Raw genomic sequence first — 14,433 nt, 5'->3', positions numbered from 1 at the left:
ATTATTCAACGCCTGTTCCTAATGGACTAGCGTGAGTTTTAGAACACATTCATCAAACCATACCGGCGTCATCAAACAGAGTTCTGCTCTGTGTGACACCTTTTACGGCGCCAGTTCTCTATTATCGTGTTGCCCGATTGTATCCTGCTAGTGATCCAGCAGAATCGACGGAACGTCTTCAAAGACGGGTGCAGTACCCCACGACTCGATTTCATCAAATTCGGTCTGCGTGCAGGTGGACTTATCAAAACAGTACAGCAGCATTGAAAATTGAAGAAATGGGGTGCATAATATAGAGCCTCGGAAGTGGCCTTCGACAGAAACTATCATTGGGAAATGGTGCCCGCTCGGAACATCCTTTGGAGTGAAGCTGGCAGCAACAGTGGTTCCCACCACTCGACCGGAGTGCATGGTGGAGCAAACCCTCAAGAAAAGCATGAATGATGTGTGGCGGCCAATAGAACACCCAAGGATGATTCAATACAAGGAAAAACAAAACTCTTTCCTTGTTTAATTTGGAAAATACTTGTGTGGGTTGTCGTTCCTCGTGAAGAACGAATTGCAACACCAAAAAACATCGCCTTCCCTTCAGCCAAAGTTGTAAGAAAGGCTTCACTTTCCGCCAACGGCGAGACTCATTCGCAACATTCAGATTAAAAGTGTGACGCGCTCAGTAACCAAATGCGTTACGTCAGTTGACCAACTTGCCATGACATTAAAAGACATGGCTGAGAAAACAAAGGCACAGACAGCCTCCAAGATTTATGAGAAACGGCGGCCGGGTACCGAACCTTGTTTCTAATCCTGGAGCACCTGATGAACCGACCCGATGCCGTCAGGCCGACATGGTTCTCAACTTTACCCGGCCACTCAACCCCACTGAACACGAAGATGACACGCCGGTTTTGCTGTAAAACGCAGAGACATCCTGGAAAGGCCGGGCGAGGACTTGGTCGAAACAACCGCAAACATCACCATCCATGCACTTCATGTACACGGCTTGGCTGGCAAGCGAAGATCACGGCTCGCTCCATGTGACCGGAAACAGGCAGCGGACGCGGACACGGGGTTTGGACAGGGTTAAAAAGCATGGACGGGGGACTGGCAGGGCTGGTTGGCATGGAGAGCATGAGCGAGGAATGTCGCACTCCATGATGCGAGTCAAAAAGGGCGGCCTGCGAGGCTGCGGCAGTTGGCCGTGGCTTGGCCAACCTCCCAGTCAGCTCGCGGCAATCTGGAGCCCTGACGTCAGTCAGGGGGCGACCGCGCCCCAGTCCCCATTCTTCGTTGAACCTTGAAGCGCGCAGTGGCGAAAGGAGGACCGATCCCGTGGACTCGGTCCCGATACTTTCGTCCGAACTTGTGGTAGGCATCATGCCCGTTTATTGATCTCTTGGCATTTTTTTCTTTCTTGGTGCTTCCTCGAAGTCTACCTAACGACCAAAGACGTTCCTATTTACACATTCATCTGAAAACCGGTAAGTAATCGTGGGTTAAGGGGGCACGGTTCTCTCCGCTCCCTTCTCAGAACGTAACAAAATGCACGCCCTTCCGTCAAACGCCTGTGATGTGGTCGTAACACAAATGCTTCCCATCCAAAACACCGCTCGCCGAGTTCGTTTGCCAGTAATCCCGCTGCCCTGGCCATTCCGATGAAAAGTCCATCCCCGGGTAATTTTCTTTGTGCTCAAAAAACCGTCGAATCGAGGCCGCGCGCGTGGTGGTATCAACGTCTTTCGGTCGGTATCAAAACAAATCCGCGCACAATAACCCCAACTCCTGTAAAACCCGCACAGCCGTAACAAAGCCAAAAATAAAGTGTGTCGGCGGCCGACGTTGAAGAGGGCGCGAGGTTGGCAGACCCGGGGGTCCCAAAAACCTTCAGTGCCAACGACCCAAGTCCCCAGTCGATCCAGACCCGTCGGAGGGATGGCGATGTCATCCTCGGCGGTGGTGAACGCGTCGCCCTTGCAGTCGTCCTCGGTAAGTACGCTCGGTCGGTCAGGACACAATCGGCGGCAGGTAAGCTGTCAAAAGATGCCGTTCGTCCAGCCGCCGGGCTTTAGTATGGTTCAAGGTGGCTGTATTGGTACGGCCGTAACATCTCGATGTCGTCATCACCTCCTCCCCCTTCGGGCCGACCCCCCTTCCTCCCTCCCAAGCCTTCCGGCATAGCGTTGCTCATTTCTTGCTCCGGCTGGAAGACGTGATCTTGCTAGTCGACATCAAGTCTCCGATATACTTTTGGAGAAACTTGTTGTGGCTATCGAGTTTGTCATGCTCTTCCTTTACCGCCTCGATTCGGTTGAAGAGGGTGACTAGAGAGTCCTGCAATGCTTTGGCGTGCCTTCGCGCAGCTAAAGTTAGCTCGCTGTTTCATCTTCTGGCGCAGACCCTAGGCCGTCCGTCGCAGGCGCGAAGCCAAGCCACTAGGCCTCTCCAGACTCACCTTTCTAGCTCGGCCCTCGCCTCTTTGCCGAGGGTTTGGATATCTTCGCTCGTTCGTCTCGGGCTCATGGCCCTCACGTCGTCCGGACCGGTGTGCACATCAACCGGCCCGACGTCTGTGGAGTCGCGGGGAACAATCATGGTGCCGCTGCTCTTGCGGCTCGGCAACTTTGGTCGCACGGGTTTCGGCGCGTGGATGGGTTGGTCGATAGACGTTCCTGATGATGAATCCGACCAGTCCGGACTTGCAGTTTTGTGCAGACTGGCGTCTCCCATTATGGATTAGGTGCCGACGAGGCGTATCTGATGCAAGGCTGGTCGACCAAGTCGTCTTAGCCTTGGGAGCGGGCTCGCAAAAGGTTCGAGTAATAAAGGGCTAGCGATGTCTTGAATGTCATGAGCGGAAATGTCCAGCTCCTCCGAACGAAAGTCAACCCAACGAGGTCTGTGTTGCCACCATCCGACGGGAATGGAATGGGTGGCGCAGGGTTGGGTATGGTCGAGGAGTTGGGGTGGTGGCGGTGGTGGTGAGTCGCGGTTGGGAAGGGTTGAGTCCGGGCGGTTCTGGGATGGAGGAAGATGGAAGTTCAGGGCGCAAATTCGGAGCGGAACCTCTGAGGGGTAGCGCAAAAGACAGCTCACAGTCCACTCTGGGCGGCGAGGCGGTGGTGGGGGCCCCTGGCCAGGGCCGCGGGTCCTGCTCGTGGAGTCGTGGGGCCGACTGGGACCGCCGCCAGCAAAATGGACGAAGGACGTCAGTGGCCCAATCACTCGGCAAAACGGCGAATTACTGTGGAGGCCAGCTTGGACAGCGGAGACCGGTTCAGGAGTGGCCACTCGAGGTGGGAAACAGCTGACTGAAAGAGGACAGGATTGAGGCGCGGGAAAAGCCGGCGGAGCGCAATTGGGCACTCGCTGGCTGACCAGGCTTTTGCGGCAAGACCTGGTCGATTTCCGGTGGATGCTGGTGTGTGGGAAGCGGAGGAGAGGCGTGAGAAGGAGCAACGCAGCAACGCAGCAACGGCAGCGGCAGCGGCAGGGTGTGTGGTGTGGAGTTGCTGGGCGGGCACTGGCGGGTTGACGGGGGCTGGTCAGGAGGTGGCTCTGTCAGTGTGTCTGTGTCCTGTTTCCACTGCCGCGATCAGCAAGCCGTGCCTTGGTGCACACTGGGCGTCGAGTGGTTGCGAGGGGGTGCTCCCTCGGTGTGGTCACAGGAGCGGAGAACCGGGACTTGTTTTGGGCTGCTTTCTGTGGAAGGCGGGACGACGATCGGTCGAAAGTAACGGCGTCAGGGTCAGGGTCAGGGCTCAGGCCCGGGCTTGGAAAATGACGCGGGCTGCGAGATGCTGCTTCCCACAAACAAGCCCGCGAAGTTCGGGTTTATGGTTTATTGTTGTTGGGTGACTGGATCAAAGAATACGGCCGTCGGGTCGAAGCGAAAGGAAGCAAAAGAAGGTTTTCTGAAACATCGGCAGCGATGAAGCAGGGCGGGAAAGAGGAGCGCCCGCCAAGGGTCCAACAACTTGCGAGGTTCATCGGTCACGTTGGGTTTTGGGCGTTTGCGGTCCCACTGTACCGGAAAAGAACGTAATTTCCAAATCGATAGTTCGTTTCTCCGCCCGTTTCCTGCCTCATTGCCTCATGCCTCAGGCACGATCCGCCCACACGTGTCGGGGACTGCACAGTCAGGGTGCAACAACAGCGGCCGGGGATCGGCACAATGACGCCAAAATCCGACACATTCATTGGTGTACTGCAGCGGGTCTGCAAAGGACCCCCAAAATCGGACAGCAGGGGTCAGCACGGTCAGATCGTCTTCGTTTTGCTCCATGATGCAGTGGCTGCAGAATGGGATTTTTTTCATCCACCACGACCGAGATTTCATTTCCGGCATCTTGCTGCCCGGGCACATTCTTCGTTTTCCCGGGTCTTCCTGCACCCGTCGCAGCATCCCTCCAGGCAAAATGCTAGTTTTTCTCCCGGCGAGGAAACCGAAAACGGGAACGACCCTGCGCAGGCGGCAGCGCTTTTTAATTTCGTCGCTAATCGGATGCGGGAGGCGCGTTCGTTAACGAACGAACTTGGATGCAGATTTGTTCCAGGTTCAAGTTGCAGACTCTGATTTCCGCCCGCCCCCAAGGCCGCCGCACAGCCAGCAAAACCATGCCATGCCACACGCGGATTGAGGGAACCGCCGCGGCGTCTTGGTTGCAACTCTGCCTTCCCTGTTTGAGCAAGCGTGAATCCAGGGCGCTTCCCCGCCGCCACTGACGAATGAGCGGAGCGAGGATTGGACCCTGATTGATGAGCCCGAAGAGGGAATCGCACTGTGTCCCCTCCATGCACGAGACAAACCCAACGTCGCCGACAAGAGGACGATTCGCGGAGAAGCGCCATTCTTATCCGGCGGAGGATTCAGGACGTCACCACCCGAAACGGCAAGACGGACGGTTCCCCACCCTCACCACCCCCATGCTCGCTCTCGTGATGGTTCTGAGTCGGGCTTGACTCATGGCATAAGTAACCGGTCGTGGCACCATCGCGTCTCCCTTTCCCGCGTCTCACGGTTCACAGCCCAGCCGGTCCCGTCGGTTGGTTGCTCGCGGGTTGCAGCAGGGGTTTACGACAGGGGGCTTTGGCCTGTGGCACTCTGGTTCGATAACGAAGCCGGCGACGATTAATGGAAGCAAACATAACCTCATTTTCCCGGCGACGACACGAGCCATCGCGCAGCAACCTAAAACATCAAAAAGGCGCGAGAACGGGAGCCTGAGCCAATCCCAGGCCGGCCAGTTGGCGGAGCGGAGGAAGGTGCCGGTTCCGCACCTCAACCGGCGACCTCCCATCGCGCTGGAGTGGCTGACAACTTAAAGTTGGTGCCCGTGTGTGGAAATACACGACCCGAGGGCATGGGCAACTCCGAGTGATCGCAAGGGCCGCCAGTGAGGAAGAAGCTCACCGCCTGAAGCTGACAAAACGGGCGCTGGGCTTTCTCCAGAGGCACTCATCACTCGATGTCACCAGGTTGTTTGTTCGACCCCTCAGACAGAGAAAGCGTCTTGGCTGTCGCCGTCACCGCCTTGCTTGAGGATTTCCCGCCCAACCACATGAATCGCACTGTGTCGACACTTGTCGATCGCTCCACGGCCGACATACCCGAGCCAATCTTTGCCGACAGCCAGGAACGAATCACCGTTGTGTTACACCGTGTCACCTGCCGACCTGGTTTTCGCGGGAGGGAAAATTCAGTCATGATCCCAACCCCGAGTCGCGATATGTTCTCACAACGTCAGTCTGGCGGTGGCTCTCGCTGCGAGGCGCCATAAACCGACTGGCACGTCGATCAACTGAGAGTCATGTTTTCCGAGCCGAGCTCGCGTCTCAGGCTCGTGCTGTCTTTGAGCAAGCTGGAGGGGGAGCTGTTGAGCGAGGCCCCACGTGTGCCCTCTGAGGAGGCCTTGAGGGCCCGCTGCGGTCAGTCAAGGCAGCCCGGCACTCGGCACACGGTGCTGTGCCAAGCCTGGTCTCATGGCTGAGATGAGCCACATGTAACACCCAACTCTCAACCGCGCGCTGGCAAACAGGCACTCGTTTGAGCAACATCCATTCCTCTCGCTGTCCGCGTGCAACCGCCCAACTGTGCCCGGAGGTTGATCACCGGCCCCGTTCCGTCCCGTCTTGACTGCCCTAAGGGGACAACGAACCTCTCTGAGCGAGTTCTGTACTTCGTATCCCCTGCCAAAACCCAATAACGAGACGCGCTCATCCTCATCAACTTCCTGCACGGAAACCACGGCCTCCGCCCGATCGCTGGTCCCATCGTCCCCACCGGGATGCTTCAATCTCACCCACAGCCCACCACCACACGGGCACGGCAGGGCTGAACCACAATTGCCTTGTTAGGCCAGGCTGGGACAAGCTCCTCGCAGCCGAAAACCTTCTGCACCAACTTCGCCGGGTACCCCTCCCTTTCCTTTCCGTCATCGGTCCGCTTCCGCAAGGATTCGAATCAAGGAACCAGCCCAAGCTTGCCAACGGTGCCAAGTTTAGCGTTGCCAAGGCTGAATCGAGACGGGTCGCGCCGTCCGAGTAGGAAGTATGGGAGTCGCTTCCATGCGGAGTCCTGATCTGAGGAGTCGAGAGTGAACTACCACGTCGGCAACTGGCCTGTGAGGGCTTGTGAGTGAAGAACGTTTCAAGGCCCGTTTTGCAACCCTACTCACCGGTCTGGCCACGACAAGGTGTGGGTCCCAACCAACGGTGGCAGCGGAGAGGGTGTGTGAGCTTGTCTGATGCCATGTTGGCGACCGTTCCTAACACTCGGTCTCTTTCGTTTACACCGCCAAACACCGCCATGGTACCTTTGAGATCACTCTAACACGACATCCAGTTCCCACGTTGGGTGTGTTTCTGACACAAAACTGATAACGCATGTCAGGATGGAACCGATCAACGACAAACAGAAATCTCAATTCTCATCAGCACAGAATGCGCCGATTCGTCTCCGAGGCCGGCTCTTCCAGTTAATGCTCCGCAATTAAGCTTCGTGATATTACGGTGGAGCCCGAACAGCCCATTTCGAGTCATGGGACGTGGTAATGCATGAACATTGCAAGTGTTGGGAGGAGGGAATGTGGGCTTGAAATATTTGTCAATGAACTGAAACATTACTCGCGAACGAAACCCACCCGCTAGCCCTGCATACCCTGTTGCTTACATTTGTCTGTCACATCAAGTGACTGAAGGATTTTGAGCCAAATGCCGTCCCTTGGAAGGCCCGAATCGAAAAAGAACTCACGACAACACACTGGTGCTTGGCTTGCCTTGAGTCCAGTTTATATCCACTGTTACGTGTCTCCCACCGGTCTCCAGGTCAAGGGAGCGGGAAGACCTGACGAAGTTTTATCGCGGCGGTAACTCGCTGTTTTTCGCCCAGAGAGGTTAGAGTCTGAGCATATAGCGCCTCCAGGCCAGCACACCGAACACGTGGGTGGTACGGTATGAGGAATCAAGGCACGGTGGAATTTGTCGGTGCTGCGTAGGTCTCGTCGTCGCCGAGCTAAGTTGCAACTCGGGATTATGCTCGCGAAGAAACGCAGATCAAACTGAGCTATGAGCGGGTCGGAACTCCTCCGACTGCTTCACCATGTGCTCTCATGAGTTGCTGGAACCAATATAAACGGAACGTGCTCCGAGACAGAAAGCCGCTCGCCACTATTCCACCGTCAGGTACGCGTTGAACTCCCGCCTCTCGAGGCAAGACACAGTGATAACTTCTCATGCTCAAATCACACTCCCACATTCCAGCTACTAAACGGACAATAAACTAGTTACGGCCCCACTAGCGGTGATCCCCGACAATGAAAATACCGAGACAACACCAGTTGCACATTGCGGGTAATGTTAGGACTGAATAGGGACAGAATTGAGTGCGATATCGCGGCCAAACGAGGCGTAGCACTTTTTTAACTTGTAGTTACCTCCCTACTCATGGTCTCCATTGGTTGAGTTGAGTCTCTACCGAGGGACTGGGGCATGCAATAAACGCCAAGTGATGAAGGGCAAGAGATTAGTTACGGAGAGAGAGTTTGAAGTACATGCTAAACTACACCACTGAAACGTCATGGTACTTGAGGTATTACCTGATAATTATATCGGGAACTGGTATAGTAATATTTCAAGGTTGGAAGATCTTAGAACAGTCCTTAAGCTCCTTTATCGCATGCAATGATAATCTTGAACCCTGGGATGCCATCAGCTTTGTTCTAGCGCAGGGATAAGAAAGATATTATGAACATGAATGTCAGGTTTTTTGGAGACAATGGATATTGCATTCGACATAGGGGTCTTCGAGTTTCCAGGAGCCATAACGGACACACCACATCGGTCTCTACTTCATATTTAACAGTACAGACACCTGGGCATGTCTAGAGTTTCGGGGTTCTTTACCTATATACTTATATATATATATCCGTCCGGACAACCACTTCAGCCCCACAGACATCCGAGTCAACGCCCCCCAGGCAACGTTCCATATTACCAAAAGACGACCTAGAATAATCATGGCAACTAACGCGAGCAACCTTCGGGCCGCCCACCACAACCCCCCCAGCGTGGGCGAGCTACCAGTGGGCGAAGCGCCACCTCTCTATGATGGCGTGCACCGTAACAACGGGCGTAAGCCGAACATGTCGCAGATTGCCAGCGAGCGCGACTTTTGGATGGGCATGGCTGAGTTCGGGCCCTGGATGCCCGCCGTCGGGCACAGAATGGAGCCGATGCTGGCGGAGTTGTTCAACCACCGGCAGGGGCTGGAGGAGCAACGCGACGCCCTCGACCACCAAATCGCCCACCTCTCAAAGATGATCAACTAGCTGGACTCTGTTCTCCAGGCGCCCGGGGGATCCGCCCGCCAGGGCGGGCCCCAAGAGCGGCCGCAGCGTCGCGGCACCGTCCAGCACGAGGAGGCATCCGACCGCGGCCAGGGCTTCAAGGAGCAGACCGCTTCCTTGGGCGATGGGGCCTCGGAGGTGGAGGCGGAGGACGAGGACGAGGACGCTACAGACCCCGGAACCCCGGCGACTGAAGGCCGTCATGGGACACCGCAGCGGGTTAGGTTGGACAAAGCGGGAGGGTCGTATCCCTGGCTAGGAAACTGAAGGTCGATTTGAGTATGACCTGTTCGCCTTCTCGCAGTACAGCGTCGCACCTCGTTGCCAACGGGAGGGTGGGTGACTAAAAACAATGTAACTTGTATTTGAGACTGAAAAAGATTTGAAAATTCGGTGACTGTGTTAATTTCCTCCTGTGTGAAGTGTAGGTACAAAAAGACAAAAGCTGGGTGGGCTGGTGCGGTGGTGATGCCCTCGGTCGACGGCTCCGGGACTCCCTTCCCGCAATCATCATTATAGCAATTGTGGTTCCGTCACCAGACCTCTTTTACAGGTCAGTAGCTTGTTCCGCCGGTAGTGTTGGCAACGTCATGTCCAAATGTAAACCGGCCTTGTCCTGTAGCTAAATCGGAGATCGGAATTTGATACTTCTGTCCGAGCAGAGACCGACCACCCGCAAGGGGCTGCGGCCGCCGTCGTTATGAATGCACCTACGCTGATGTGGTAATCCTGGGATCAAGAACTGTTCATCACTGCCCCTGCAAGAAGTTCTAGGAGAAGGTCCTCGGATGTTAGCCAAGACTCGTATGAGGAAGGTTGGCGCATCTGTTTACCCCCTTTTGGGCACCAGCTGAATATTCTTACCGCCGTATGGCGGGTCCCAAAGGCCATTGACAGCTTACTACCTAAGCGGAGTTATCCCGGTCTAAGGAAAAGGAGCAGCCCCAGGCGAGTGAGCCGGAGGCTAGCCGTGGGTTGCTGGCTTAGAACCTTGGATCGATTCGATATACAGCCCGCTCCTTCCTCTAAGCTGGTACCCAACTGCTCTTGTCTTCGAGAGCGGTCGCTTTGGCTTACAGGAAGGAATGACTTCAACAAGTAAGCCGCTCAAGATCACAAGCGAAAAGAGAGGGCTTGTCCATGTATTTGGGGGAGGCTGGAGCGTTGTTCATCGTCGAGATCACTTGGTCATGGCTCTATCTCATACATTGGATAAGTCTCCCGAGGAAAAACCACAGATTATGCTAATGACGCTGGTGGATGATGTCCAGTCGTTGATCACCAAGGTTTGAGGGAGTCGTGGTCCAGCGTGACGGGGTAGCGTTTGAGCGGTCTCTTGGAACCAGCACGCATGGAATCCAACAGGTGGGATTCTCGCTGTTTACGGAGTTAAGGCGGACATGGACATACCGACGTAGTCAGCGTGGCTGACGTCTTATTGGGCATTTGACGAATATTTATATCATACAACTCCCTGCGACTTTTGCGAGGTGGGCGAACAAGCATTCCAAAACACATCAAATTGCACCAAAATCCACCAAACACACCGATACTCGCCAACCATGTCCCTCAACGGTAAAGTAGTCCTCATCACCGGCGGCTCTAAGGGCATCGGACGCGCCACCGCCGAGCGGGTAGCCGCCGACGGCGCCTCCGTCGTCATCAACTACCTCTCCGACAGCAAAGCCGCCAACGAGGTCGTGTCCCAGATCGGCGCCGACCGCGCGCTGGCCGTGCAGGCGGACGCCTCCAAAATCGCCGACATGGAAAAGCTGGTCGCGGCAGCCGTCGACCGATTCGGCAAAATCGACGTCTTGATGCCCAACGGTTCGCACACCCAACCCAACCCAACCCAACCCAACCCCTTACCCCTTAGCCCTGACCTGACCCCAAAGCGGATTACTACTAACCACCGCCCCCCCCCCCCAGCCGGCCTGATGCGGATGCACGATCTGGCGCACACGTCGGAGACGGACTTCGACCAGCACTTCAACCTAAACGTCAAGGGCCCGCTGTTCCTGGCGCAAAAGGCCGTCGCGCACATGCCGTCGTCGGGCGGGCGCGTCATCTTCGTGTCGTCCGGCCTGGCGACGTCCAGCAGCGTGCAGCCGGGCCACCTGCTGTACGCGGCGACCAAGGGCGCCGTCGAGCAGATGGTGCGCACGCTGGCCAAGGAGCTGGCGCCGCGGGGCATCACCGTCAACGCGGTGGCGCCGGGCCCGACCGCGACGGAGCTGTTCTACAACGGCAAGAGCGAGCAGATGGTGGAGGCGCTCAAGAGGCAGAGCCCGTTTGCGAGGTTGGGCGAGCCCGCCGAGATCGCGGGCGTCGTGGCGTTTTTGGCCGGCGAGGAGAGTAAGTGGGTGTCGGGCCAGACGCTGCGCGTGAATGGGGCGAACATGGTGTAGGTTGCACATGGGGTGAGGGATGGAGCGAGGTAAAATAGCATTGATGTATAGGGGTATTCTAACGACAAAATACGATCGCTCCCTCTTGCATTTATCCTACCTAGTATGTAAAGCGGAATCCCTCCTGGTGTGTGTTAGTCTATTACAAACAATGTTCGGGGGGGCGTTCAGGTCCCTTACCGTGTTCTCCAAAACGGCAGACCTCTTGCTCTGAGACTTGTTGGCAAGGTAAAAGTGGACGGAAAGCCCAGCAACAACCGAAATCATCAAGAGATGCGACCTGAATAGCATTAGACGCGGGTGATGGTGCCTGTGAAGAGCTGGACATACCCTATCGACACCCAAACAGCCGTAGCATAATATGGCGCCTCGAAATTGCGCACGATGAAACTCCCGGCAATGCCACCAGCGCCGTTGAACATGGTGCAAGCGGCCGCCGTAAAAACGCGTTTCCACTGCCTAGAACCCTCAGATTAGCCCTCCGAGCCCTCCTCCTCATAACTCCACACATGAGACAAACGTACCCAACGACATTGTTCGCCTGATACGCCGTCAAGGCGGCCCAGTTCCCGACGTAGGCCCCCGTCGCCAGGAAGACGCCAAAATAACGAGCGCCTGAGTTCTGCGCAAAACCCAACACAGCAAAGCCGGTGATCAAACACAGGGCGTTGAAGACGATGACGGGGCCCCGGATGCGGAACCGGTCGGCAAAGTACGACGAGACCAAGACCGGGATCACGGCGTAGAAGTAAGGTGGTGCCGATAGGATGATTGCAGAATCGGGCGAATACCCCAATCCATTTTCGAGGATGATGGGAACAAAGTAAGCCAACGCGGTGGAAACGGTATTTTGCATAAAGAACAGCGAGGCAAAGACCCAGACTTTGGGGTCCTTGGCGTGGACGAGAACCTTTGCGAGGGCAAAGTCCTGGGCGACTAGGTCACCGCGGTCGGTCTGGATCCGCTTCGCGACAATGCCGACCTCGTCGGGCGTGAGGAAGCGGAAGCTCCTGTGCGAGTTCTCGGGGAAGTCGATCATCCACCAGTAGGTGACCAGGCCGATGACGCAGGTGCAGAGGCCCTGCACAATAAACATCCAGCGCCAGCCCTCCAGGCCGCCCCGGCCGCTCAGCCGGTTTAGGCCGTAGTTGACCAGGCCGCCGGTGGCGAGGATGATGACCTCGCCGCTCTGCATGAAGGCGAAGCGCAGCTGCTGCTCCCGGCGCGGATACCACGTGCTGATGAGGTAGGACAGGCCCGGGAAGATGCCCGACATGGCGGCGCCCAGCAGGACGCGGAGCACAATCATCTGCTGCCAGGTGCGGACGAAGCCGGTGCACAGCGTGATGATGCCGAAGGCCAGGGTGATGGCGGTGAACCAGACGCGGGGGCCGAGGATGCGCACGGCGATGGTGGAGGGCAGCTGGAAGACGATGCTGGAGATGGTGAAGATGAAGATGGAGACGGAGAAGCGGTTTCCCTGGTCGAGGCCGAGGTCGGACAGCATGGAGGTGACGGCCGCGCTGGATAGGACGCCGCTGTCCAGCAGGTTGAGGCTGCATAAGATGCCGGCGATGGTGCAGAGGCGGAAATCCACCTTGAGCCGGATGCGGCGTTCTAGGCTATCGTCGACGGCCATAGCCATGGTGTCGGTGACTGGACCGGACCCGGTCACATTCACGGCATCTTCCTCGGCTCCGGAGACGGCATCGTCCGAGGGGTCCGGGTTGGAGTCGACTTTGACAGTCTTGCTCTCGAATTGAGCCTTCTTCAGTGGTGCCGCCGGTTCGGGCGATACTGAGTGCGACATGGCTTTCCCGGAACCCCTGACGGAAATGGGTGGGTGGAGGAGGAGAGTTGGGGTTGCGTTGTTGTGAACACGTCTGTCTGTCTGTCAAAACTCGACTCTCCCCCTCCGAGGCCGAAAATGGCCGGGGTTCGGGCCGCCTCTTAGCTTCACTGGTCGCCCTCGGTTAATCCCAACCAGAGAGGCTGGAAAAGACCCACTGATCTTGCTTCCCGCGTCCGACAAATGCTTAATCTGGGCTGACTAATTCCTCGCGAGACTTTGTCACATTGTACAGACGAATCGAAAAACGGTGGACCGGAAGTCCATGCTGTATAAACATGACACAAGCACGCCTGTTCGAATCATTATACCAACCTTGAAGAATACCATACTCACATAACAATGGATGGAAGAGCACTTAGACTAGAAGTACTTAGCTATCTTCCTTCTCCTTTCCTTCTCCTTTTTTATTTCTTTTATTTCCCACTTTTCCCCCTCTTTTCCCTGTCTTCTTTTTCTTCTTCTTCCGTCTCTCTGGTCTTCCAGAGGGTCGGTAGCCTTTTTCTCTCTCTTTTGCTCTCTTTTCGCTTTTCTCTTTTCCTCTTTTTCTTTTTTTTTTTTCACTTTTTCTCTTTTTTCTCCTTCTTTCCAACAAACAAAACCCACCCCCCCCCCCCCCCCCTGTCTTTTTTCTTTCCTCCTCCTTCTTTTTTTCTTGCCCGCCTCTTTTTTTTCTCCCCTCCCCCCCCCCCCACCCCCCCCCTTTCCCTTCCTTTTTACATGGCCTGTTATGCCCGCAGCGTTTTGTCTCCGGGAGAGGATGGGGTAACTCATGTTTACCCATCTTGTGATGGGGCCGGCCCGTTTGACTGGCTCTTCAGACGTTAATATCAGGCAACTGAACGGAGACACAGAGAAAGGTAAGAACAATGATGCGTGCTTGCCATCGTCCACCAAAATTGTACCGCACCGTTTGGCAGATCCTACGTGGCGGTGCTGGTTATAAGCGCAACACAAATTTTCAATCGGCCTGAGATGAGTGCTAGCCACAAGGTATGTGTGGTATTGGGGCATGGAGACATGGAGCGTGTGGGGTGACCTGACGGGTCCCAAAGACCTTAAAGAGCGCAGAACAATTTCGGACTGCGTCCAGGTCAGTCATACTAGTTCATTTCACGAGTGTCATATTTATAACTTGTACTTTAGCTACGACGACGATAATTCCCACGTCGCTGTAGTCTCACGGTCCGTTGTCCAGGGCATGTTCTGGATCTACCAGGCAGCCTGTGTTATCAAGGAGATCCGGTTACCGGCGTACCTTGTTGACCGTGGGAAAGGCCACTTCTACATCATTATTGCCCTGACCGAGACCTTTGTCGACCAGTTTTACGCTGCC

The 14,433-nt window shown here is 55.9% G+C and overlaps 5 protein-coding genes across 5 annotated transcripts; 2 read left to right on the top strand and 3 right to left on the bottom strand.

The window, feature by feature from the left end:
* Positions 1–2,061: 2,061 nt before the first annotated feature.
* B0H64DRAFT_20185 (uncharacterized protein) lies at positions 2,062–2,870 on the bottom strand. The gene is made up of 2 exons (XM_062799271.1): positions 2,450–2,870; positions 2,062–2,347 (listed from the first exon to the last, which is right to left on the bottom strand). Exons 1-2 carry the CDS (start codon positions 2,722–2,724, stop codon positions 2,182–2,184), a joined length of 441 nt encoding a protein of 146 aa, XP_062664167.1. The 5' UTR covers positions 2,725–2,870; the 3' UTR covers positions 2,062–2,181.
* A 1,376-nt stretch (positions 2,871–4,246) lies between these two features.
* On the bottom strand, positions 4,247–5,154 carry B0H64DRAFT_20136 (uncharacterized protein). Its single transcript, XM_062799263.1, has one exon. It carries the CDS (start codon positions 4,843–4,845, stop codon positions 4,330–4,332), a length of 516 nt encoding a protein of 171 aa, XP_062664166.1. The 5' UTR covers positions 4,846–5,154; the 3' UTR covers positions 4,247–4,329.
* A 3,257-nt stretch (positions 5,155–8,411) lies between these two features.
* Positions 8,412–9,237, top strand: B0H64DRAFT_428676 (uncharacterized protein; the record flags this gene model as incomplete). Its single annotated transcript, XM_062805860.1, has 4 exons — positions 8,412–8,705; positions 8,841–9,059; positions 9,100–9,175; positions 9,221–9,237. Exons 1-4 carry the CDS (start codon positions 8,511–8,513, stop codon positions 9,235–9,237), a joined length of 507 nt encoding a protein of 168 aa, XP_062664165.1. The 5' UTR covers positions 8,412–8,510.
* Positions 9,238–10,300: 1,063 nt separating this feature from the next.
* On the top strand, positions 10,301–11,322 carry B0H64DRAFT_334112 (uncharacterized protein). Its single transcript, XM_062801092.1, has 2 exons — positions 10,301–10,667; positions 10,770–11,322. The coding sequence occupies exons 1-2, from the start codon at positions 10,403–10,405 to the stop codon at positions 11,246–11,248; spliced, it is 744 nt and encodes a 247-aa protein (XP_062664164.1). The 5' UTR covers positions 10,301–10,402; the 3' UTR covers positions 11,249–11,322.
* On the bottom strand, positions 11,323–13,214 carry B0H64DRAFT_470713 (major facilitator superfamily domain-containing protein). Its single transcript, XM_062807845.1, has 4 exons — positions 11,773–13,214; positions 11,579–11,707; positions 11,429–11,528; positions 11,323–11,372 (listed from the first exon to the last, which is right to left on the bottom strand). The coding sequence occupies exons 1-4, from the start codon at positions 13,056–13,058 to the stop codon at positions 11,349–11,351; spliced, it is 1,539 nt and encodes a 512-aa protein (XP_062664163.1). The 5' UTR covers positions 13,059–13,214; the 3' UTR covers positions 11,323–11,348.
* Positions 13,215–14,433: the final 1,219 nt, after the last annotated feature.

Source organism: Chaetomium fimeti (genome assembly GCF_033439085.1).
Source record: "Chaetomium fimeti strain CBS 168.71 chromosome Unknown B0H64scaffold_1, whole genome shotgun sequence".
Classification (NCBI taxonomy): domain Eukaryota; kingdom Fungi; phylum Ascomycota; class Sordariomycetes; order Sordariales; family Chaetomiaceae; genus Chaetomium; species Chaetomium fimeti.
This window is presented reverse-complemented; position numbering and strand designations above follow the sequence as displayed.